The sequence below is a fragment of the Trachemys scripta genome, chromosome 22 (genome assembly GCF_013100865.1).
Source record: "Trachemys scripta elegans isolate TJP31775 chromosome 22, CAS_Tse_1.0, whole genome shotgun sequence".
Lineage (NCBI taxonomy): Eukaryota > Metazoa > Chordata > Testudines > Emydidae > Trachemys > Trachemys scripta.
In genome coordinates this window covers 1,476,463-1,499,595 of record NC_048319.1, presented here as the reverse complement: position 1 = coordinate 1,499,595, position 23,133 = coordinate 1,476,463, and the positions used below count along the sequence as shown (strand labels likewise).

General features: G+C 52.2%; 1 protein-coding gene across 1 annotated transcript; it reads left to right on the top strand.

The window, feature by feature from the left end:
* Positions 1-4,005: 4,005 nt before the first annotated feature.
* On the top strand, positions 4,006-14,611 carry LSM4 (LSM4 homolog, U6 small nuclear RNA and mRNA degradation associated). The gene is made up of 5 exons (XM_034755394.1): positions 4,006-4,210; positions 4,882-4,923; positions 7,595-7,693; positions 10,130-10,313; positions 13,421-14,611. The coding sequence occupies exons 1-5, from the start codon at positions 4,208-4,210 to the stop codon at positions 13,507-13,509; spliced, it is 417 nt and encodes a 138-aa protein (XP_034611285.1). The 5' UTR covers positions 4,006-4,207; the 3' UTR covers positions 13,510-14,611.
* Positions 14,612-23,133: the final 8,522 nt, after the last annotated feature.

Below are 23,133 nucleotides of genomic sequence, written 5' to 3'. Positions count from 1 at the left end.
CTGAGCCCCTCCCCCCCGTTTTCTCCAGCCCCCAGGGCAGAGCCCCCCCTTCTCTCCAGCCCCCAGAGCAGAGCCCCCCCCCGTTCTCTCCAGCCCGTAGGGCAGAGTCCCCGTCCCCCCTCCCGGTTCTCTCCAGCCCCCAGGGCTGAGACACCCTACACAGCCTGATTCCACACTCAGCCCTATGGCCCTAGCAGGCTAAGATTGCCCCCTCCTGATTTCAGCGTTGCCTCAGGCACACCTTATGATGTGCCCTTCCAATGGACTTGAACCTTTGAGCTTCTCCTGATGAAATCCCACATGGGCCTCATGAATGAACTTGGACTCTCTTGCTTTTCCTACTAACTGGAATGCTGATAAGCAGTGGTACAGAGTGCACTGGTAACTTCACTGCATGTTCCCCTCGTCCCTCCAGTACCTTTAGTTTAACAACATCTTACCACTAGCGATGGCATAACTAAGAATTTAACAAGGAAGGCACTAAAAATGGTGCTTTGAGCTGCTATTTAATTTCCATACATGCCAGGGAGTTTGAAAACAAAGCCAGTTACTGAAATCCAAGGGTTTGTCTTGGCTATAAAGGATAAAACAACCTGAACCAGCAGAAAGGTGTGTCTACATACACCAAACCAACCCATGTAATGGAGTTGAGTGATGGTTGGGGTGACCACTGGCAAGGTTGGATATTCTCATCAGACCCATTTTTGCTTTGTTCTGAGCGTCTTCCCCTTCCCCACCTCTGTACTAGAGTATGGGAATTACAGTATCAACAGGGACTGCTATTGTTACTGCTGTGCTATATGATGTGACACCACCTAGTCATTGATTGCATTTGTAGGTAAATTCTTGAATATTTATCCATCTGTGTGTGCTGACGTTCAGTTTTTGTCACCATAAGGAAATTACCATGGTCACAACTTTTAAGGAGAAATACAAAATGTCTCTGTCCAAGCAATCGAGGGAATTTTAAGTCCTGAATTAGTTGGTTGGCTAAATGCTAAGTCCCTTTCTTTAAAATTAAAGGGGAACATGATCAATCTTATTAGGAGATGGGAATAAACCATCATAAGCCATATAAAATGCACCCACATATCACACTGATAGGCCTGGATATGGCTTTCTCAACCTACTCTAAGCCACATTCCAAAGTCCACAATGTAAAGCCAAGTTATCCCCTCAGGGTTTTACCTTTATTAACAAAGAATTTAATAAAGTTCACCTCAAACATTTTCCTAGACTTGCCTGTTGGTAGGGGATCTTACATCAGGATGGCTTTGCTCACATACTAAACCTTCTCTTTGAAAGAAAGAAAGTGTTACTCTTACTTTCCTTATATGCTGGTGAGAAGTGAACCATCTGCCTCAGTGAGTCGGTAGAGCCCACTTAACCCTTTAGCTGCAGGATCAACACCTGCAAAACAGGTGGGGTGTTTTGGGTGAACCATCCTGTTGGGTTCTGGGAAGTGGGTGGTCAGAAGCTAAAGAACCCTCCCCTAACCTACGAGGAGAGTCCACCGAGCCTGGGACTCAATTAAATACGGGGGACAACAAAAGAAAAAACAAGGACAGGTGTGAGGGTCAAAGGGTCAAAAGTAGGGAACCTGAAGGGGACACTCAGAGAACCCCGGACAGCGCCCACTGAATGTGTCAAGGGAGCCAGCGGATGCTGCCCAGAGGAACTCTGCCTGGATACATGAGTGGAGAGAGGATCGGAAGTAGGTCCCACAGTTGCAGAGCACCCCCTCAGCCAGCATCCTCTCCCTGGTGTTGTAGATGGCCACTTTGGCCATTGCTAGGAGGAGGCTGACAATGAGGTCCCGTGACTTTGTGGGGCCATGGATGGAGTGTGCATATATGAGAAAGTGGGGCGAGAAGTGCCGCCAAAAACACAAAAGTAAGTCTAGGAGGAGCTGGAAAAGGGGCTGCAACCTGGTGCACTCAAGGTAGGCGTGTGCTAAGGTCTACCTCACTGCAAAAGGGGCAGGCATCAGGGACAGGTGAACCATGCCAGCCAATTATAGCAGCCTAGCCATGATTATAATAAAATAAATAAACCTCAGTGGAGATACGGTTTAGTGTAATAATGGCATTTCATGCTGACTAGCTTTGCAGGCTAAGTCAGGTTCTTGCTAAAGTCCAGTGTAATCTTTCTTGGTTGCTACAGTGAAAGTTTCATGGTGGAGCGATGGGAAACATAGTTTAGCTTTGGCTAACCATGGAGCCTCCCACCCCCCTTCTCTCTCCAAGTCAGCTTGCTTCAATTTTGGTTTTATTCCACAAGGCTTTGATTCATAATCTTTTTGAAATAACAAGGAAATTTGGGTTTTTATAAATTTTGCAGGTACTGAGCATTCTTAACTCCCATAAGCTCAGCATCTTGCTTTATCAGGCTTTATTATGCAAAAGGAAAACCCACTGGTTTTCTTTATCAGATTTTTGTCATTTATCCATGGGTATTTATTAAGCTATAGTATAAACCTTTAGACTTCTTTACTGGAAGGAGACTTCCATGATACTGTTGTTAATTCTGAAGATGGACACGGTATCAACAGTTTGCATTTTACAAGTTTTCCAGACCACCTGCCAAACAAATACATATTTAGGGTGGTGTACAGTATAGGAGAAGTTTCTCAACGGGGACTTTTAGTTGGACAACATATTTTCCCAATTAAGTGGCTGTTTTGATTAAGAGAACAGGCCATTAAAGATAGAAATAAATCAGAAAAGATGTAATGAAATAAAATATAATACTGGGAATAATACATTAAGAAAAATAATATTCACTGTATTTCATCCACACTAGATCTTCATTTGATAGCTTCTGTGTTTTATAATTTCACTAATAATTTCACACCTATTTAACCTGGTTAAACATCACTTAACTTATCGAGACTGGCCAAATGCATCCGCAGTAAGCAGAAAGTAGCTAATACTATTCCAATAAATAAAGGGGCTAAATAGTTCACTGGGAGATATGCTAATAAACAGCTTTGCCGATTCAGTGTATGCAGGATGCATGTGCAGCCCTCAAAGAACTAAAGGGATGCAGTGTGTCCAATTCTCACCTGACCCTTTGTCAGTCATGTAAGTGAATGGTTTTGGGGTAGCATTACTCATTCAATAACCTAATCTAATGTTTTAAGATGAAAGAGAAATGGACACTAGGGGGCATAGTTCCTCGTTTCCGGGTTTCTAGTTTGTGAGCCTGCTACTAAAATGCAGTACTGTCTGGCTAATTTCAGAGGAGCAGCCGTGTTAGTCTGTATCCGCAAAAAGAACAGGAGTCCTTGTGGCCCCTTAGAGACTAACAAAGTCTCTAAGGGGCCACAAGGACTCCTGTTCTTTGTATGGCTAACGTTCAGGAGACTGGAGGAGAGGAGATAGGAAGGCTGGCTGGACACTAGGAAATGTAGGCCTGAGTCCTGCAATAAGCTCTGAGAAGGTGGATGTCTGCACCTGCCCAGAGCCCGGTTGCTAACACTAGTGCCCCGTAAACACTGGCAGAGACAGGACTGGAAGGAACACGAGAAAAGAACGAGATGGGAGCGATGATTGACGTTTCTCATTGTTTCCCGTGACGGTTCAGCTCCATCCCAGAGGAGCTGCGGTTGAGGGCCACAGGTTTAGCTGCTGGGCTGACTAGCTCTCTAAGCAGGGCTGGGACACGAGATGCTCGGACAATGGGGGCCGCGGCTGCCCATGGAAGGGAGAGCGGCCCCCGGGGAGCTGGACTGAGCCCTACCAGCCTGGGGGGGCAGGGGGTGGGGTGCGCAGAACAGGCAGGAGCGGGGCTCTGGGATATGGGCTGGGCAGGCTTTGGGGTTCCCCACCCCGGGTTCGGGGCCCCTCGGGGGGTGCGAGTGTTCAATACAGAAACGGGATTTTAACTGACGGGGGGGGGTGACACTCCCAGGCTCGCTGGGTCACGGGGTCACCCGCGCAAAAGTTTGACCCCCCCTTGGCAGCTGGAGCGCCGCGCAGAGGATTGTGGGTCATGCGGGCGCCTGGAGGCGCGGGGGGTTGTGGGTAATGCGGACGCCCCGCGCCATTCCTGCCTTGGCGCCCGCCGCCCTTTGCGGCACCGTCGTAAAACGGCGGCTGTCGCTTGGCGGCTGGCGCTGAGGACTGGGCCGGGCTCGGAGTTGATTGGCTCGGGGCCGCGGCGGAGGCGGTTTGAGCGGCGGGGCCCGCGCGGCCGGAGCGGGAGGATGGTGGGGGGGGGGGGGGGGGGGGGGGGGGCGGGGGGGGGGGGTGTGAGGGAGGAGGAAGGCGCGTGGCCCTGGTGCAGGGCTGCCCAAGAGGTACCGTAATACACCTAATAGCGCTAGCAGCGAGCAGCGCCTAGTCCCGGGGGTCCTGGCCCAGGGGCTCTGCGGCACTACCGTAGTCCACCTAATAGCGTGCACCCCCTAGCATAACGGGCCCCTGGGCTGTGGCTGGAGGGGCTCCTGGGTGCTACCATGATACACCTCAACCACTGAAATGTACAGCCCCTAGCACCGTGGGCTCTTGGCTGCTACTGTGATAATGCACCGGGCAGGTCAGTGTGCGGGGCTGTGGTGTGGTAGATGCTGGGGGGCACTCGCGGTTTGTGGCTTGGCTGCGCCTGGCACGTGGTGCTGTTTGCGGGGGAGGGAGGGTCTGGGTGAGACTCGGTCCCTGCTGTTTTTTACCTGACGCTCAAAGGTAAATTTGAGTGGTGGGAGCTCCTGTAACCTATACCTGGCAAAATGGTTCTTACTCCTCCCTGCAAAGTGAAACCGAGTCCTCTTGCGCGTGGTAGTAAATTCATAGCTAAAATCACTTGGTCTGTAAATGGACTGTTTTATCCTCTATTTTGCTGACCTGTTTCTCAGGCTTATCCTCTTTCCTTCTGTTCTAGCTTCCTTTATCCCTGTTGAAGACTGCACAGAACCACCCTATGGTGAGTAACAAGGGTATTTCCTACAAGCAATGCTTGCAAACCCTATAAAGCTTCTTGGGTCACCAGGTCAGAGTCTGTGTGTTGGAGGGTAGGGAGGTGAATTTGGAAGCTCTAAAGAAGTGAGGTGCCTTAAATGTATTTTCTGTATCTTCCATGTGTTTCAGTCACAATGTAGTGTGGTGGGCCTTTTTTCAGTCTCTTATTAACTTAGTGTAAAGTAAACCTTCCAAATCTTGAGTGACTTTTTATGAACGAACATTAGAATCAGACATAGCAGAGATTCTAAGCAGTGTCAGGTGCATTTTTCACCACTCTCAATTTAACAGAAGTCTCACTGTTTTAAAGGTGAGTCTTTGGGCTGGTGCTCATCTCTTGTTTTAATTTAAAACCGATAGTCACATAATTTAACAAAGCATCTAGTGTGTGTGTGTGCAGCAACTACTGCACGGAGCCTTCTAAGGGCATTGCAGCTATTCTGGAACTGCTAGCACAATAATATCCCAAGTACCTTTACGTTAGAAAGGCAGTCTGTATATGAATGTTAGAAAGATCCCGTTGTAGTCACTGCCTGGTCACTGTTAAACAATTAACACAAGAATTGGTCAAGTAATTATGGCTGTGTAGACAAGTAGCTAGGGCCAGCTGATGCTTATTATCCAACTCTGTTGACTGTTTTTTAATTTCTTTGTATGTTCGTCTTTGATTGTGAGCTCTCCAGGGCAGAATCTGCATCTTCGTATGTATGTGGAGAGATCGGGCATGTTGGGGGGGTTCTGGAATGCAGACAATAAAAATATAAAACTCTGTTAGCAAAAGTTGTTTGCAGAGAGAACAGAACAGATGCTACACAAATGCAGATCTCATGCAGCATCATTTGGAGTTTGCCTAGACTTGGCTTTTCTTTGTGTTTTGGGGGCATTTTCCTCACTTTATCAGAGTAAGTGGGGGAAGATGGAGGAGGCTCACAAAACTTAGGGGCCAGATACACCTCTACCCCGATATAACGTGACCTGCTATAACATGAATTTGGATATCACGCAGTAAAGCAGCGCTCCGTGGGGGGGCGAGGCTGCGCGCTCCAGCGGATCAAAGCAAGTTCGATATAACACGGTTTCACCTATAATGCAGTAAGATTTTTTTGGCTCCCGAGGACAGCGTTATATCGGGGTAGAGGTGTATTTTGTTCCAGTAGCACTCTTATTCCGCCTGTTTTCTCTTTCCTCTCCTTTTTATTTTATTGGGGGGGGGGGGGGGGTGTTGTTTTCTGAGTGGGTCTCGTACCCTCTGGTTGGGGTGTCTTGCTGACCTGGGTCTAAACTGCCCCAAGCAGCAGAGGGAAACAGTCTCTTGGTCACGTTAAAATGTGCTGTAACCTAAAGTATTTAAATTCAGTGAACCTGGTTGTCCCAGTACAGTTCCCTGTGGGCAGTAACGCCTTGTGTCAAACTGTACAAGCAAACTGACACAACCGCAAGTCACTGCTGCAAAGTGGATCAGGGCCAAAGTGGTGCTGGATACAAAGCGGTCTCTGTCCTGTAGAGAGGGTGTCCTTTTCAATTCAGGTTGTAGGCAATGATACAGGCAGGGCCACTAGAATTCTGAGGTGGGATTAGCAGGGGTCTCAAACACGCATGCGGCCCGTGGAGCTCTTCCCTGCGGCCCCCAAGCTCCCCGCGCGCCTCCCCCCCCTCCCCGTTACTTCCTGTCGCCACCAAACTCCCCTCCCCCCCGAGTTATTTTATGTGGCAGCTAAGCTCGCTGCTCCCCAATGTTTGGGGCCGGGTCTCTCTCCCCCGGCCCCACCTGCCGCCCCCACGCACCTCCCCCGAGTGTCCCCCGGGCTCACTTGCTGCCCCCTCACCGCCCGGAGCCTGCAGCTCACGCTGGCTCCGCTCCAGGTCCTAGTGCCCCCCTCCACTAGTGCCAGGGCAGGCTGCCCTTCTGCCCTAGTCCCGAGCCTCTCCAATGCCCCAAGCCCCTCATCCCCTCCTATCCCCAAACTCCATCCCAGAGCCTGCACCCCCCTCCCCCACTCAAACTCCCTCCCAGAGCCTTAGGCAGATGGGGGCAGAGTTTTGGGTGGGGGGGCAGGTTCTGGGCACCACCAAAATTTCTACAAACCTGCCACTCCTGGAAGAGGCAGAGCAGGGGTGGAGTGGTGATGCAGCCCAGTGCAGTGGGGGGGCTTTACTGAGTGTATATATTTTATTAAAACCGCTAGGAGGAGGAGGAGGAGAAGAGATGGGGCAGGGGCGGGGCCTCATGGAAGGGGTGGAGTGGGGGCGGGGCCAGGAGCAGTGAGGGGGTGTGTGTCGGTGATGCAGCCCTCAGGCCAATGCACTAGTCCTCATGTGGCCCTCGTGGTCATTTGTGACTGAGACGCCTGGATTAGAGTGTGGTAGCAGCTTTTTTTAATCCTAAAGCTTGAGTAAGCAAAAAAAAAAAAAGTTCCTAGCACACCTCGGGTTTTATTCTCCCTGTTTCTGTACAACTCCCATTAACAGGAGGTAGCTGTTATATGTGCATGTAATGTGGAGTGGGTATACCTCTTGGCGTGTCTTGTTTCTTGCCTAAATAGTACCATATACACTGATTTGGAAATTCACTTGTACAGTCTTGCACTGTGACGGTTGCTGGTTTATTGTATTTGATTTTCTCCATTGTCTCTCAGTTGGTGGAATTGAAAAATGGTGAAACGTACAACGGTCACCTAGTGAGTTGCGATAACTGGATGAACATCAACCTTAGAGAAGTCATCTGCACATCAAGGGTAAGGTTGGCTATTTTAGATTACACTGTCAGGTGCCCCATGCTAGGAACCCGCAGTCTTGCTCTGGCTGTCTGATAGCTGCTGCCTGGCCATCGTTCTGTGTTCTCCATTTAGTGGGTCACCACTTTTAAGAGATCTTTGGTAAGAACTAGCCTGTTTGAGCTGTTCCCATTGACATGGTGTTCATGCATTCTGCTCAGGCATAGTGTTTAATGTCTATGTAGAAATGAGGAGGACCTTCTCTTAAATGCAAATAAATGTTTGTGTACTTGCCACCAAAGGCAAAGAAACAAAATGGTCGAACACCAGTGGGTAAAACAGTTTGCAGGGAATCACAGGAACCAAAATTAACCAGGCTGGGCAACGGGAGGAAACGTCTGCTACGGAGTAAGTGCTTCATTTCCAAATAAAGAGGAAAAGGGGCTCAAGAAGAGAAGTGGGGGGAGGTATTGTGGAGATTTCCACAGAGACTGAATCTGAACTGATAATAGCATGCTGTTGAGTCAGGGTTGTCCAATATACAAAGGTTCCATCTTGGTTAACCGTGCACGCTATGTAACAGCTTAGCGCAGAGGCCAAAACCGGGCAGCCCCTACAGAGGATGGGGAGGTTGCGCCACCCTCACCTGCTCTGCTCGGGCCCCACCCCCCTGGTGCCAGCCTCTGCCACTAGCCATGGCTCTGTTCCTGGCCCCAGCCGCAGCCCACCCCACGGCCCGGCTCTGGTGCGGGTAAGGGGCGTGACCCTGAAAAGTTTGGAGACCACTGGCTTAGAGCCAATCTTTGTGCACCTTTCCTAGACATTAGTGTAACCATGATCGTGTTCTGCTTAATGTTTTGTTTGACTTTCTTCTTCCTTCCTGTGTCTGATAAACTGTTTCAGTTTAAGAGAACTGAGATCTGTTTTTTACCTATATTAAATTGGAGTTAGATGGTGTCTGATGCTTTGGGAAGGGCACTGGCGGCAGGTAAAGCCTGGAGTACGGTTAGTGAGCTGTTTGTTGCCCTCAAACAGGTGCTCTAAGTTTCCAGTGTCTGTCCCTCCCTCCCACGGCACCGTGAAGAAGCTTGTAGTGGTCAAAGTGAGCCCATAGAGTGCTACACAGCTGGACGCATGCCTGGCTGGGTTACACCCACGTGGTTGTGTGGCTCATCCTGCCTGGCTGCCTTTTTAATCCCCCTCCAGTTGTGCAATAGAAAAACATCCATAGACAAGCCCAGACTTAGCAAAATACACCCAGGATACAGTCAAGCAGGCCTCAGCTGACCCTGCTGATCTCTGGTTAGTTGAATGGTATTAATGGCAATGGCCACTAGATGGCATGGGACTGTATCTGGAGGATCTGGCTCTAAACTACTTAGTTTGTTTACTTCTCTGAGTACAGAAACAAGGAAGTGAAGGGAGACTGGCTCAATCGTTTCCTGTATTTTGAGCCGAAGTCCAGTTAGGAAGATCCAAGGCTGAGGGTGGGGGACAGCAGTAAGCTAAACAGGAGCAAGGCACCCTTATTGCAGAGTAAGTGTCCACACAGGGAGCTAGCCCTGAATAACCCCATGTGTGGACAAACCTATGAGTTTATTTCAGTGATGAAAGGCCCTTTTTGGTGGCTGCTGTCTGACTAGCATAAGTTAACAAAAGGCAGGGCAGGCTCTCTTCTCCCCTTCTCCCGACTGCATCATGGGTCAGTCTGTGGGTTACTGTTCAGCTCAGACACTACTCTGATTTCCCTCCTTCTCGCCATTTCATCCATCATTTAAGAGCTAACGTACTAACAGGGTTTTGTCCACAGCAGAATTGGAAGGTTCTGCAACTCACTTCACAAAGGGCAGCCCCATAACGCCAAATCTTAAACCTACTTTTCAGAGCTACTTCCTCCTGTGGGGACCTGTTCCCTCTGAAATGTGTGTCTGGTGGCCACCCTGCCCCTGCATTCATTCTGCTCTGTTGGGTTCCTCTAAAGGCAGCCTTCGAGTGCCACATTAATAGGTCCAGTAGGGTAAAATGGGTGGGTGATCTCCCAGGTTCTTGGAGCTGAAATCTCCTGTTGCAGATATGCCTCTGGTGAGGAAGTCGTGTTTCTTGTTGCCCTTGAGTCTGCTTTCTAAGTAGTAGTTTTTAGTTTGCTTTAGTCCTATGTACACTTTCAGTCCCTCCTAGTGCTCAGTAGATGTAAGGATCTTACCCTCCACCTTAACTCAGACTTCGTGCACTTTTAATAGTGTGTGATTTATCCCACAAGTGATGTGTTAAAACTTTAGCGGCAGATGTACAATGCCCCCTCTCCCCCCGCCAAGGGATGTATTTGTATTAGAGGAACCATTTATGCTGACAATAAATAAGTGGTAAAATTTTCAAAGTGACTTAGGCATTTCTGAGCCAAAGACGTCAGAGCGCACATGTGCACCTGCTCTGCCCTAACGTGCTTCTCCCCAACAGGATGGAGACAAATTCTGGAGAATGCCAGAGTGTTACATTCGCGGCAGCACAATTAAATATTTGCGTATCCCCGATGAAATCATTGACATGGTGAAGGAGGAGGTGGTGTCAAAGGGCAGAGGTCGTGGTGGCATGCAGCAGCAGAAACAACAGAAAGGCCGAGGAGGTGGAGGTGCCGGGCGAGGTAATGGTCCTGTTTGCTTGCAGTGGAGTACCTAGGCTTGTGTCTCAAGCAAATCTCATCGGTGTACCTGTTGTTGTTGTTCCTCAATTTTAAACTAATAGTGCTGTGTGGTGTGAGACCCTGGATTCCTACAAAAGAGCCAGCTAAGGAGGACTAAGTCCTTTGCCTTGTTCACCTGCCTTACAGCATGTTTGTGAACACAAAGGGAAGCGCAGGAACTGTTCCTCTTTGTTTGCTGGAGCTGGGTAGGAGCGTAACAAATAAGTCAGTCCCTGAACTTGGCCTTGTCAGATTCCTTCCAAACAAGCTGTGGCCCGTTCGGGTAATCGCTCTGTCCCTCTCTTCGCATGAGGTTTGTGCTATCTGCTTCGTTAGCAAATCCATTTGGGGGAAAGAGTGAACATTGTGTCTGAATGTGCTTTGGGTTCTGACCATTACTGCAGTGGGGGAGGGGCAGCCTCTTTCCAGTGCATGGCTCAGGTGAGGCACTCTAGTCTGCTTAAGAGAAGCACATCTGGCCATCCCTTTGGGAAGTCTTTGCATGGCTTGTAAGAGACCTAGCTGCTGACTTTTTGTTTCACTTGCTGAATGTTTGGAGCATTCTCACCCTTCCAGCTGAAGGCTTCATGTTTGTTATAAGGCAGGGGTCTCAAACTCAAAATGACCATGAGGGCCACGTGAGGACTAGTGCATTGGCCTGAGGGCTGCATCACCGACACACACACCCTCACTGCTCCTGGCCCCGCCCCTGCCCCATCTCTTCTCCACCTCCTCCTCCAAGCAGTTTTAATAAAATATATACACTCAGTAAAGCCCCCCCCGCCCGCGCCCCCACCCCCACTGCACTGGGCTGCACCACCACTCCACCCCTGCCTTGCCTCTTCCAGGGGCGGCAGGTTTGTAGAAATTTTGGTGTGCCCAGAACCTGTCCCCCCAAACTCCACCCCCACCTGCTTAAGGCTCTGGGAGGGAGTTTGGGTGGAGGAGGGGGTGAGGGTGCAGGCTCTGGGATGAAGTTTGGGGATAGGAGGAGGTGCAGGGGGGAGGGCTGTGGGGCTGGGGATGAGGGGTTTGGGGCATTGGAGAGGCTCAGGACTAGGGCAGAAGGGCAGCCTGCCCTGGCCACAGTGGAGGGGGGCACAAGGACCCTGCGGCAGCAGGTGATGCCGGCTCCGGTAGAGTCCGGGGGACACTCCAGGGAGACGCGTGGGGGTGGCAGGCGGGGTTGGGGGAGAGACCTGGCCCCAAACATTGGGGAGCAGGGAGCTTAGCTGCCACATTAAATAACTCAGGGGTGGGGGGCGTGGGGAGCTTGGCGGGTCGCAGGGAAGAGCTCCGCGGGCCACGTGTTTGAGACCCCTGTTATAAGGTGATCCTCTGAAAACCACTCTAGAAATACGTGTAGGGTGCAACGATCACAGGGGTTGCCCCAGCCCCAGGATCCCAGCATTGCTGGTCATTCCTTATCCTCCTGCTGCTTGTCTCCCACCCTTGAGGCCAGTTGCAGCTTTGGTCAAAGCTATGGGATTCACTCAGTACTGCTCCTTACTTAGCCAAAGAGTTGTTCTTGAGCCAGGGTCTGAAGCTTCTCCTAAGGACAGTCCTGGACCTCACGTTCATTCTGTTACAGCAAAATGTGAGGTGGCCTAGGCCACCTGTGACCCAAAACTAGCTTTCTGTGCACCGATAACTGGAGAGAGATTGGCTGTTCTGTGGATGGAGCAGCCTTAAAGGCTGGTCACCAGAACCATTTCCTCTCGTACTGATCACACGAGGAGTTGCAGTGAGTTTGGCGGTTTCAGATTTGAACTGGAGAGACTCTGTTTGTTTGCAAAAGCAGCATCCCGAGGAATGTCCATCTCCTCCCCGAGGAACAAAGTTAGGATTTCTACTGCTCTTGCTCAGCCTCTGAAAGCCTTCGAAATGCAAAAGTGACCTTTCGAAATCTGAAGGCGCCTTTATTTCTCTTCCCTGCACGCCGGTGACCACAGCACTTGGCATTGCTGCTTCTGGATTCGGTGGTTTGGACAAACATTTTGCATGAAATATTTCCTCTAGACCTTGCGTCGTCTCGCAGTATCCACCTGGTGGAGAGCAGAGTTGATTTCTCCACTTGAGGTAGAGGAGTTCCCTGCTGCTTTGATGTGTAACTTTAATTAGCTCAGGGGATATTTTAAAGGGTGGCTGTAGCATTCGCGAATCAGCTGAAAGGCTCTGGTTACTGCGGCACAGAAAGGGTGACACAGTTTGCTAAGGAGCTAGCAGGCAGGAGCAAAGCTATCCTTGTTCATGCCCCTTTCAGCAATCGGGGGGCCTCTTGCTCCTGGCCAGCAGGAGGGGGCACTATAGTCCACATCTTCAGCCGCTTGGGGGAAGGAGGTAGCTCCTCCTTTCAGGCCAGCAGTGTGGCTAACTTGACTCACCTGAACAGTGCATGGATGGGCTGTAGAGCCGGGGTCCCCAAACTAGTACGTGCCCCACCAGTGGTATGCGAGTTTGGTGTCCCTTCACAACAGTTTAAGAAGGTTGGAAGCCACTGTTCTGGAACTAGCTGTGCCTGGTTGCTGTGCAGGGGTGTAAGCAGGGTGAATCCCAGAGCACCCCTGTCTCCAGCACACCACATTAATCCTGAAAGCTGGTCTGGAGAAGCTCCCTGGCAGCATGTTTATCCATCATGTGGATTTCTGCATCCTTGTTGGGGTCCTTTTTTTCCTGCAGTAGAATTGTCTAATCTCGCTAAATGACTGATACATTGGTCTAGTTTTTAAATCCATGTACTGGGCCACTTATTTTGAAAATCGTAACTTTTAATTTGTGATCCTAGTGCATTCTACTAGTAACTGCTGCAGTGAGTATCTTGCTAACAGTCTTTGCAGAGAGAGATCTGACAGTACTCCGCTGATAAGAGAAGAGCGGTTACATGGTTGATTAGAAAAAGGGGTGTTGTGGATTAGCAAGGTGTAGGTTTTAAGGTTCTTCTATCACCTCATTTGAGAGCCATGGAAAAGGAGTCTACCAATCCCGCAAAGCATGTGTGACTGTATTGCACCCAGATTATTCACTGGCGGTTACAGTTGATTTATTCTCTCACTGCTCTTCTTCCCCAGGAGTGTTTGGTGGTCGTGGCCGAGGGATACCAGGGAGTGGAAGAGGGCAGCAGGAAAAGAAGCCAGGCAGACAATCTGCAAAACAATGAGACTCTGTACCTTTGCCAGAGACAGTGTTGGGAGGCGCTATGGTTTTGTCACCTCCGGATTGCCATGTGCATAAAGGTGTTAGATTTCTAAACTTCAATTAATCAAGCTAAACAAACTCTGAATCATCATGCAACTTGTCAGCCCCCCAGATCCCAGTCTGCTGGTAAAGCTAGGTAATTGCGGTCACTTTTTTAGCCAGTAAATCCATAATTGGAAAGATTTGGGTTCTCTTTTCAGTTTGGTAAAGGAGGTGACTTCAGTAGACTCTCTCCTGAGAAGAGTTACATTCTGTTTAATTCTTCAGGCTCACTCACTCTATTTTTAATACACATGGAAATGTTGTCCCTTGTATGTTTTAAGAACTTGTGTAAACATTTTGAGGACAGTTTGGTTTTGTTCTTTGTTTTATACTTGAAATCAGATTTGGGATGTTTTTACATCTGTTGCAAACACACAACTTTTTAGTTAGAAAAACTGAAATCGAGGACATTGTATCTTTGCTTAAGAGCTGTCTCAAAGATTCTTCTTTTTTTTTTTTTAACGCCTTTTTTAACTAGCCCTCTGTTTCTGATGAAGCAGTGGTCCCTCTCTACCATGCCTTGGACCATAGGCCAAGGGGAAAACACTCTTGGGTTGTGTGATTTAAAAACTGAAAATAATAAACCTACTATTACAGGTTCTCAAATCACATCACTAATTCCTGGCTTTGTCTGCTTTGTTACTGTATGTGAATTTCACATCGGGAAGTCCTGAGGTACTGGTACCAAGAGGCTAACGGCTCTTTTTACACTAGATATAATTCATTTGGTCATAACTACTTGAATGTTTCGTTGGTTTGTGTGCATGCACTATTCTGAGTTCTCCATGGTAAGTGAGTCTCCCAAATACTGAGATATTTTTTTTAAATTTAAGACTGTGGATGAAACTTCCTTTGTAAATGGGTTGAAATGCCGATGCACCACTTAGTCTTCAGATTACTTTATTTGAGAGAGGATTGAATAGTGAGGTAAGAGGAGGATGTGCTTTGACTAGTCTTTAACCCTAACCTCACTCTGGAGACTGACTTGTTTTGAAATAAGACTGATTTCCCGCCCCCGCCCCCCCAGCTTGCTTCTTGCTTGATGCGTAGAGATTAATTTCATTAACAATATCTGGCATTTCTAAACCTCCTGTAAGAATCTGGGCTTAGTTTTTTATCCTGGTGAAAAAGGGGAAATCCTGGCCCAGCTGAAGTTAATGGGAATTCCCCGTTTTCAGTGAGGACAGGATTTCCCCGTTGACTTCAGCAGGGCCAGGATTTTCCCCAGTCTTCAGTCCCAGAGGTTGTAATGTTCCCTGAATGAGAAGTAGTCCTAGAATAGACTTACTGACCTGTTGAAACTTTTGGCATGGAAATAGGTAGACTTTTGCCTTAGCTATTTCTTGTCTTGAAAGACTTACGTAGTTTGTTTGTTTTTTTTCCCAAAAATATTACAGGTAACTTACCCTTCAGCTCTTGGTGAGAACGCAATTTCCTTTTTAAAGGGGTATCTGTTTGTGTTCATGTCCACCTCTATGCCCTCAGTCCCCTCTTCTGAACAAGAGCAAACAAGCGAAGAACGTGCTTTTATATATACATATTTTTTTAATTCTTACCTTATGGAACCAGTCCAGTGCTAAGTTGTGAGTGGAATAAATTCATTGTTCACCTGTAGAAAATGACTCTTGCCTGCTGTCTGCAACAAAGCTGGGCCTTGGGGTCTGGTTTAGACAATTGGTTAATTTTGTATAAATCAGTGTCATCACCAAAAAAAACCAAACCCTCCCCAGTTGACTGGCTAAAATGCCCATCTTTAAACCCCACTGTATATTTTAATTGGTTATGTTTGATCACGGGGGCCTGTGGAGCTTCTGACCCCTTGGAGCAAAAGCAGCAAGAGAGGTTCAAATGCAGCCAAGTCTCCTCTTGCCAAGGACACGGAGACCAAGCAGATGGAAATGGGGACCTGCTCTCTGGGCTGCATTTGGAAATAAACATCACTGTGGCCCGTGAACAGTTTCTCCCCTTTAACGTTCTGCTCCCCTCCCCTTCCCATCCCTGCCTCGAGCCAGGAGCCTTCAAGTGCTGCAGCTGCCTCAGTGAAAGAGGAAACGAGTGCTGCAAAGGGTGGTTCTTAGTGTCACTACCGTATGGAGTGAAGGTCTAGTCTGGCCAGACCCAGCGCAGTTACAACAGGCAGCCCTTTGGCTTCAGCTCAGAGTAGCATCCCACTAACCACTCCTTAGGTGACTCCTAACGACCTGAAACGCTTGACCCTGTAAAGTCATTGGGAAGTGCTGCTAGCATTTCATTACAGCAGGGGAGTTCCTCCTCCGCAACCCTCTTTCGCTTCTCGGTGGGAATATTTCAGGCCTTACCCAGTATCTGCATGTCCTGCCTTCTGCAAAGGAGCAGTTACCTGCAGGCCTAGATGTAATGCGTTAGCAATGTACATCTCTACTGTGCACGCATTGTCTTTCCTGCCCGCTAGCCAGACTAGCTTCTTCCCCTGTTTGCAATGGGGGTGTGAGGTGGGTGATAGGACAGTGTCACAGTAAGGCCATGGCAGTGTGAGGAAAAGCTATGGGGGGAGAGGGGGGAGCTGCAGCAAAGGAGGGAAGTTGTCGGAATGGCTCATGACGCTGGGATGCAGCCAGAGCAGTAATAAATGGCAGTGTCTGCTCCCAGTGGGGGTGGGGAACCACATTAGCCACAGGGAGAAGTGTGCAGTCAGAGCCTGTTCCTCTAGCTCCCCCGTCCCCACGGAACAGGGTGTTCTGGAGAGCCTGCAGTGCTACTCTTTAGGGTGTTGGCTGTCCCAGGGAACCTGCTAGTCCACCCCCACCCCCTTTTCTCTCCCGCTCTATTGACTCGGAGTTTCCCTTTCCCTGAAGTACAATTATTCTCTCTTTGCCACAGCCCAGCTGGGTGGCAAGGGCTACCCCTTGTTCTGAAACATACCGTTGTGTGTATTTATGGGGTGAGTGTTTATACTAGGAACACATGATCTCTCTTTAGCAGAATGCTTATTTTGCACAGCGTAAACAGCGCTCTGTTGACTCTGAGCAGCTCTGACTCATAACTGCTGTGCCTTCAGCTGGAAGCCAGCATGGAATAGTTACACGGGAGAAGCCTGCAGCCCGGAGGGAGTGGCTGCAGAAATATTTCAGGGCTGTGTTAAGCAACTAAAAATACACTTCGAATCATCCTCCTCCTCCTTTTCCTTTCTAAATTTCAGATTGTTCCATGTGCCTCCATCAGGCTGCTGGGAATGGCTGACAGCTCAGCGTGGTTGAGGCTTTCCCTCCAGAATTCAGAGCCAGGTTCTCTGTGTTTTCTGGAAGGAAATAAGAATTGAAAAGCAGGTGCTGTCTCTGAGCTGCCGCTTCCCGCTGAGTCCTGCCTTGTGGGTGTCGGTGGGTGAATCCCAGCAGTGGTTCATTCTCCTTCCCAGGCTGACTAGCCCCAGCTGCGGGTGTCTCGCTGCTACACAGCTGAGGAGTCATTAAGCGGGGGGGAGCACAACCTCATGCAACCTGCCTCCTGGCACTGGTGTTTTCCACACCTCCTCCTTCGTGCCAGCTCCAGAGGCCATCCCCTAGAAAGGCTGGGAGGTGGATGGAGCCCCGCTGAGAGACTCTGCACTGCTGGGTGGGAGCTGGCTCTGCAGGGCCTTGTACTCCAAGCACTGGCTACCCCTCCCCTCATGCAGGCAAAGAAATGAGACCATGGGCTGGTCAGGGGAATAGTGGATGGGCTCCTGCCCAGCTCCTAGCCCTGCCGGCTGGATGGAGAGGAAGGAGAGTGCCCAGGGCACTAGCGGGGGATTCAGGGTTCACTTTTGTTCTGTGCCAAAGCTTCCCTTGCTGACCTTGGGCCAGTCATTTAACGTCTCTGTCTCCGTTCCCCTCTGTAACTCAGGCACAGGGGCACGGCCGTGCCTCGGGGGGCACTGCGAGATGGCATTCCAGTGTGCAAGATGCCCATACTATGATGATAAAGGCCAGAAAAGTTCTTAAACTGATTCAGCTCCGCGCAGAGCTCTGCATCATGGCCCAGGACGCGGTCTGTGTGCTTGGGGGAAGAAGAGCCCTCCAGGCCAACCTAGGAGCAGGTCCTGCTAGCGCCCAGCTCCACAGAGCCCTGTAACCACAGCTCCAGCAGCACTGAGAGGGGCTGCCCCCTTGCAGCGCAACAGTGGGTTCCTGGCCCTGAGCCAGGGCCAAAGGGAAAGAACTTATCCCAACAAGTCCGTCATCAACCCTCCTCTTCGCCCAGCTGGGGAAGCGTTTCTCAGGGACAGACGAGCTGGGCTGGGTTGGGACATTGTGGGGCCCTGCTCAGTCGGGGGAAGGGCGGGTCTGGAGAGCTGTGGTGCTTAGTTCAGGGGTCAGGGTTGCAGAGAGCTAAAGAGCACCTCCAAGCCCCCCCACCCACATGTGCAACGTTAACCATGCAGCCGCGCTGCTCTGCGCAAGCAGAGGGGCCTGGACCTTAGAGCTGGGGCCTGCGGAGAGCCGAGTCCAGCCTGCGAATACCCGTATAGCCTCCACCACCGCCAGCCAGACCCCTCCACCTTTTCCGGGCGAGCCACAGCCCTGCACTGCCAACTGGCCACCACTGTCCTCTATCCCAAACGTGCCCCCTCCCCTCAGCCATGGTCACATGCCAGCCCCCCTGCAGCGGCTGCTTCCCCAGGGCAGGGAGTGCGTCCAAAGAAGCTCTGCAGCTGGACCCAAGAAGGAACCAGCAGCCCTGCCCTGCCAGCGCTGCACAGATCACAGCGTGGGGACAGCGGGGAAAGAGGCCTCATACGCTAGGGTTGACCAGGGCCCAAGCTTGCCCGAGACTGAGGTGTCTAGAACTTAGAACGGTGCCCTGGAGGGTGTTAACGTATTTGCAGAGGGCATCAGCATCATCCGCTATTAATCGGCACGTGCTGGGCCGACGGATCAGGCCCCTGGAGCTTCCCTCTCTGGAGTTGGTGGCTTCATCCTTGCACTGTGCGAGCTGGTGGAGGAGATTGGCGCTAGGACAGCTGAATTCCCCTCTGCCCCAGGAGCATTGCACCCGAGAACACACCCCTTGGTTAGCGTTGCACCGGGACCCGCAGTGATAGGTTCTTCACATGCGTTGGGTGTTTGACAGGCCTGGTGAGACCCAGCCTGTCCTGCAGCTGGAGCCCGTGGGGCTAGGGGTGCAGGGCCCTCGGGAACGGAGGTGGAATTAAATGAACCCTCTGTGTGCTGGAGCCAGCTCCAAGGTCATTGAATGCTTTGGTACTCGGGAGTCCAGCTGGGAGGCTAATGGTTTCATCAGCATCAGAGGAACAGCAGGAGTTGGGTCGGGGTCTGGCTGTGCTCACTCAAACCACAGTGGCTGGGCCAGAGAGCGCAGATTCTGCCTTGTCCACCTCTCCATTCTCCTCCCCGGGATATCCAGGGTTCGCTCCGATACCAGTGGGACACCCAGGGGAGAGGTTTTGGAGCCGGGTGAGCGCAGAGCCATTGTACGTCTCCTCAGTGCTGTGGCAGAATTCTTCTCCAACTCCTACAAGATAAATATAGCTGGCAGGTGGCAGAGCAAAAGTGTGACTAAGTGGGTACGCGTGAGCTCCGGGCCGCTCTGGCTCCAGGAATAGCATGTGAGGCATCGATTCGATTTGGGAGACTCCAAACATGGCTGTAGCTCCTATGGACTATGGATAAGGAGGCGGCTCCTCCCACAGGGCTTCCCATGGCCCTAACACAGCTGGGAAAAGCCTTTGTTGCAGTTCTCAGGTTTAGGGTGACCAGATGTCCCGATTTTATAGGGACAGTCCCAATATTTGGGGCTTTTTCTTATATAGGCTCCTATTACCCCTCACCCCCGTCCCGATTTTTCACATGTGCTATCTGGTCACCCTACTCAGGTTGCCTGCCCCACAAGGCACTTGGGGAACCAGACTGAAGTGTCCTCTGAACAAAATACACATTCATAAAACACATCAAGTGCTAAGCTGCCTGTGAGCCACTTACCAGGCGGGTGTGTCTGCCATGCCACAAGGAGCGTTGGGAAGACTGATTGACCCTGTTGCAGATCGCTGAACAAGGCTGTCTCCTTGGGGTGGGGAGAGGCACAGAGAGCAGCAAGGCCGGTAGTTGGCTGCACTTCGTTTTCCAGGAGAAAGGTTTTAGAAAACAGCAAGTCGCTGAGTGTTGCTGAGAACAGGGTTTGGCCTAGGCTGGGGGGGAACTTGGGTAGCTGCCCCCTGCATGGAAATCCTATTGAATCTGCAGAACAGGGGCTGGGAATCACCCCCAGAGAAGGTGCGTGCAGATGACAATGGGATTTCTGCTCGACGGCGATGAAAACTTGGCAGTAATGAGATGTTCTGGGAACGAGGGCTCTGTATGAAATGGCTGCATCCCAGGGCAACTCCAGAAACGGCCTACTCTTCAGCGTCTGCCTGCGTAGCCCAGCGGTGCTGCGTCTCTGGCCGAGGGAATCGGTTTGGGAGCTGCACAGCGGCAGCAGGGACAGAGCAGAAGGGCGGCAGGCCGTGGGCCAGCATGATGTTCTGGAATGGACTTTCAGCCAGCCTCCCCTCCACAGGCTTTGCCCCTTCCAGGAGCTGGCCCTGGAGCCGGGAGCACGCTCACTCCCGGGCCGCTGGGCCACAGGGACGGATCCCGTGGAGATGCTGGAGGCTGAATGGGTGTGTGGACGAAGTCTAGAGAAGGCCAAATAAGTGGAGGATTCATTCTCTCTTAGGAGGGTGATGGCCGCCCGGCACTGGGCAGGGGGGCTACCCACCTCCGACTCCCAGGCCTTTTCCTCCTCTGACAACTCCAATGCCAGGACCTTTGCTCTCAGAAAGGATGTGAACTAGCCCTGCCAGCCACGCTGGAGGACCTGGGCACGGAGTGTGGAGACGCTGGGTCTCACGACAACCCCTCCTGTCGGGCCAAACCAACAGCCTGACTCTGCCCAGGAAGTAGAGGATTGCAAGGCGTCCCCGTGGCACCCGATTGCCGTGGATACTAGCTGCTGCCTTGATTCCTCTCAGGGGATGTGGACACTGCAATCAATACCCCATGGCAGCCTGGGGCTTAGGGGCTATAACGTTGCAGTGTAGCTATCCAGGCTCTGGGACCCCGCAATGGGGGAGGCTCGCAGAGCCTGGGCCTGACCCCAACCATCTACACTGCAATTTGATAGCCCCACAGCCCGAGCCCAGGTCAGCTGCGGGTGGGTTGTTGCAGTGTGGACGTCCCCTGAAAGGTTAGCCGGAAAGGCCTCTATTCATCAGCGCATGCTGGTGTTGCAGCTGATCTCCAGCCTGGGAAGGCCAGGCACTGCTCACAGCCCTGGCTGCTGGCCAGCCCTCTGCCACTGAGGCCCAGGGGTTGCTTTGCTCCGCTCTGGAACTGATTAAAGCACCTACAAGCAAGGATGGCTCTCATTCAGCCTGGACTCCAGGAGCAAGGACGTTTGGGGGGCCCCTCAGGTGCCCGCCTGGGCTGGAGCAGGAGGGCACCTGATGCTGCTCGCCAAGGGCTGGTTCTTCGTGGGTGGGGACGTGGGCCTGCAGCCAGGGAGCCACCCAGGGCAAGGAACAGCCACGTCAGGCAGCGGGGTGGGGCTGTTTGCTTTGCTGACATCGCCGGGGCCGGCAGCTCCAGCTGGCAATTTGTGGGGCGTAGAGCAAACAGCCTCACGAGGGGGGGGGTGCATGGAAACCAGCGGGGCAGGCTCCCAGTGTGCACCTCGGGTGGGCAAAGCCACTTGGCACCAGCCGGAACAGCGTCAATGTGGAGACAAACCAATTAAAGGGACAGGGACTCGAGCTGGCCCTGTGAACCGGCTCCCAGGAGGGGGGCCTCTGAGGGACGCCTGGTGCGGAGCCTCCCATGTGCATGGGGCTCCGGACCATGGAGGGAGTCGCTGACAGTGTTTCCTCAGGATGGAAAGTCTGAACCTGTTCATCTGGCAGCACCAGCCCCACCCCTGTAATTACGGGGCCGTGGAGCCTCCCTGGGATGTGGCTGTGGGTGGAAACTCGGCGATGAGTTAAAGCAGGAGCCCAGTGGTGCGTGAGGGGAGGAGCCCCCTGCCATCCGTCCCCGCAACTCCCACCCCCCGGCCTGACCCGAGTGCATGGAGGAGCCCATCAATGCTGCCTTGGGCCAGGAGGGGTCAGCTGTGAGCATCCCGAGTACCTGCTGGGGCAGAGCACAAGCTGCTCCCCCCCCCAGCCCCTGCGGACCCCCGGCTGCCTTGCTCCTTAACGCACCCAGCTGGCAAGGGCTGCTGCCCACCCCCCAGCCCTGAGCAAACAGGCCAGATCCTGAGCTCAGGGGTCAGGGCAGATTCACAGCCGAGGAGCTGAGACGGGACCCCGGACCCTGGGGCTGGAGTGCACAGGGGTCTTTTCCCTCCCTCCCTGGCTCTCAGCTCACTGCCCACTTAACCCTCACACACAAGGGACCAGAATCATCCCTTGTGAGCGTCTCCGCAGCGCTGAGCTGCTGAGCGACTGGCTGGGCAGGGGCGCTCGGGGCTGCTGCTGGTGCTGTGGGCTCTGGGAGAGGACTCGGGCCAGCCGTCCTGCTCTGCTGATCGTGTATGTCATTCACGGCAGTGCAGTCCGAAACGTAACTCCTGTTTCCCAGGGCCACTGCGAGGGCCCAGGCTGGGCCAGTGTGGGGGAGGCAAAGAATTTTCCATGCTTTAACCCGGGGGGAGAGGGAGGGAGCAGCTGCCTCGGCACTCGACATGGGTGCAGCGATACAATCGCATCCACCCAGCCCCTTGACAGTGCACTTGCCAGGATCGGCTGCCAGGCCGGCTGTGCACGGGGAGGAGGCGAGCACAGCTGCAGCTCAGCTTCCAGATGGAAAACGGCGACTCGCCGGCATGTTACAGGACAGAAAACGCGGTGAGAGGGGCCTCGCGGGGCACCGCCCAGCCCAGCACATGGAGCCCCCAGCACCAGGCCTACGCCTGGGCGGCCACAGCTAGGCACTGAAATGGAACTGGCCTGGCTTCCAAAGGGGCTGTTCACCAGCAGCTTCCCTGGGCCTCAGTGGGAGCAGCAGGTGCAGAGCCTCTGAGAATCAGGTGCTTTTGGTTAGGGGCCCGAATGGCCTCAGGGCAGAGGGGGAGGCGCCTGTGACGAACTGGGACTGTTCTTGCTGGGGTGTGGGAATGCTGACAGGGGAGTGTGACTAGGATGGTCTGCATCGGGGGATGGGAGTCGGCCCGAGGGAACATACCTGAGCTTGTAACATGAGAACCCAGAGGGGTTGGAAGTCAGGGGACTCCGGGGCCCGGGAAACTGAACAAAGGCTGTGGGAGGGGACGCTGAAGGCAGAGTGCTGGAAGGAGGCTGGAGAGATGGCTGGGAGGCAGAGATGGCTCTGACCCCCCAAGGGGAGTGGGCTGGGATGCCTGGGACCCCAAGCTGGACCTAACTGAGGGGGGCCCTGTTGTCTGTGCCTGCAAGACCTGTCTTGGACTGTATTCCTGTCATCCAAATAAACCTTCTGCTTTACTGGCTGGCTGAGAGTCATGGTGAATCGCAGGAAGCCGGGGGTGCAGGGCCCTGAGTCCCCCAATACTC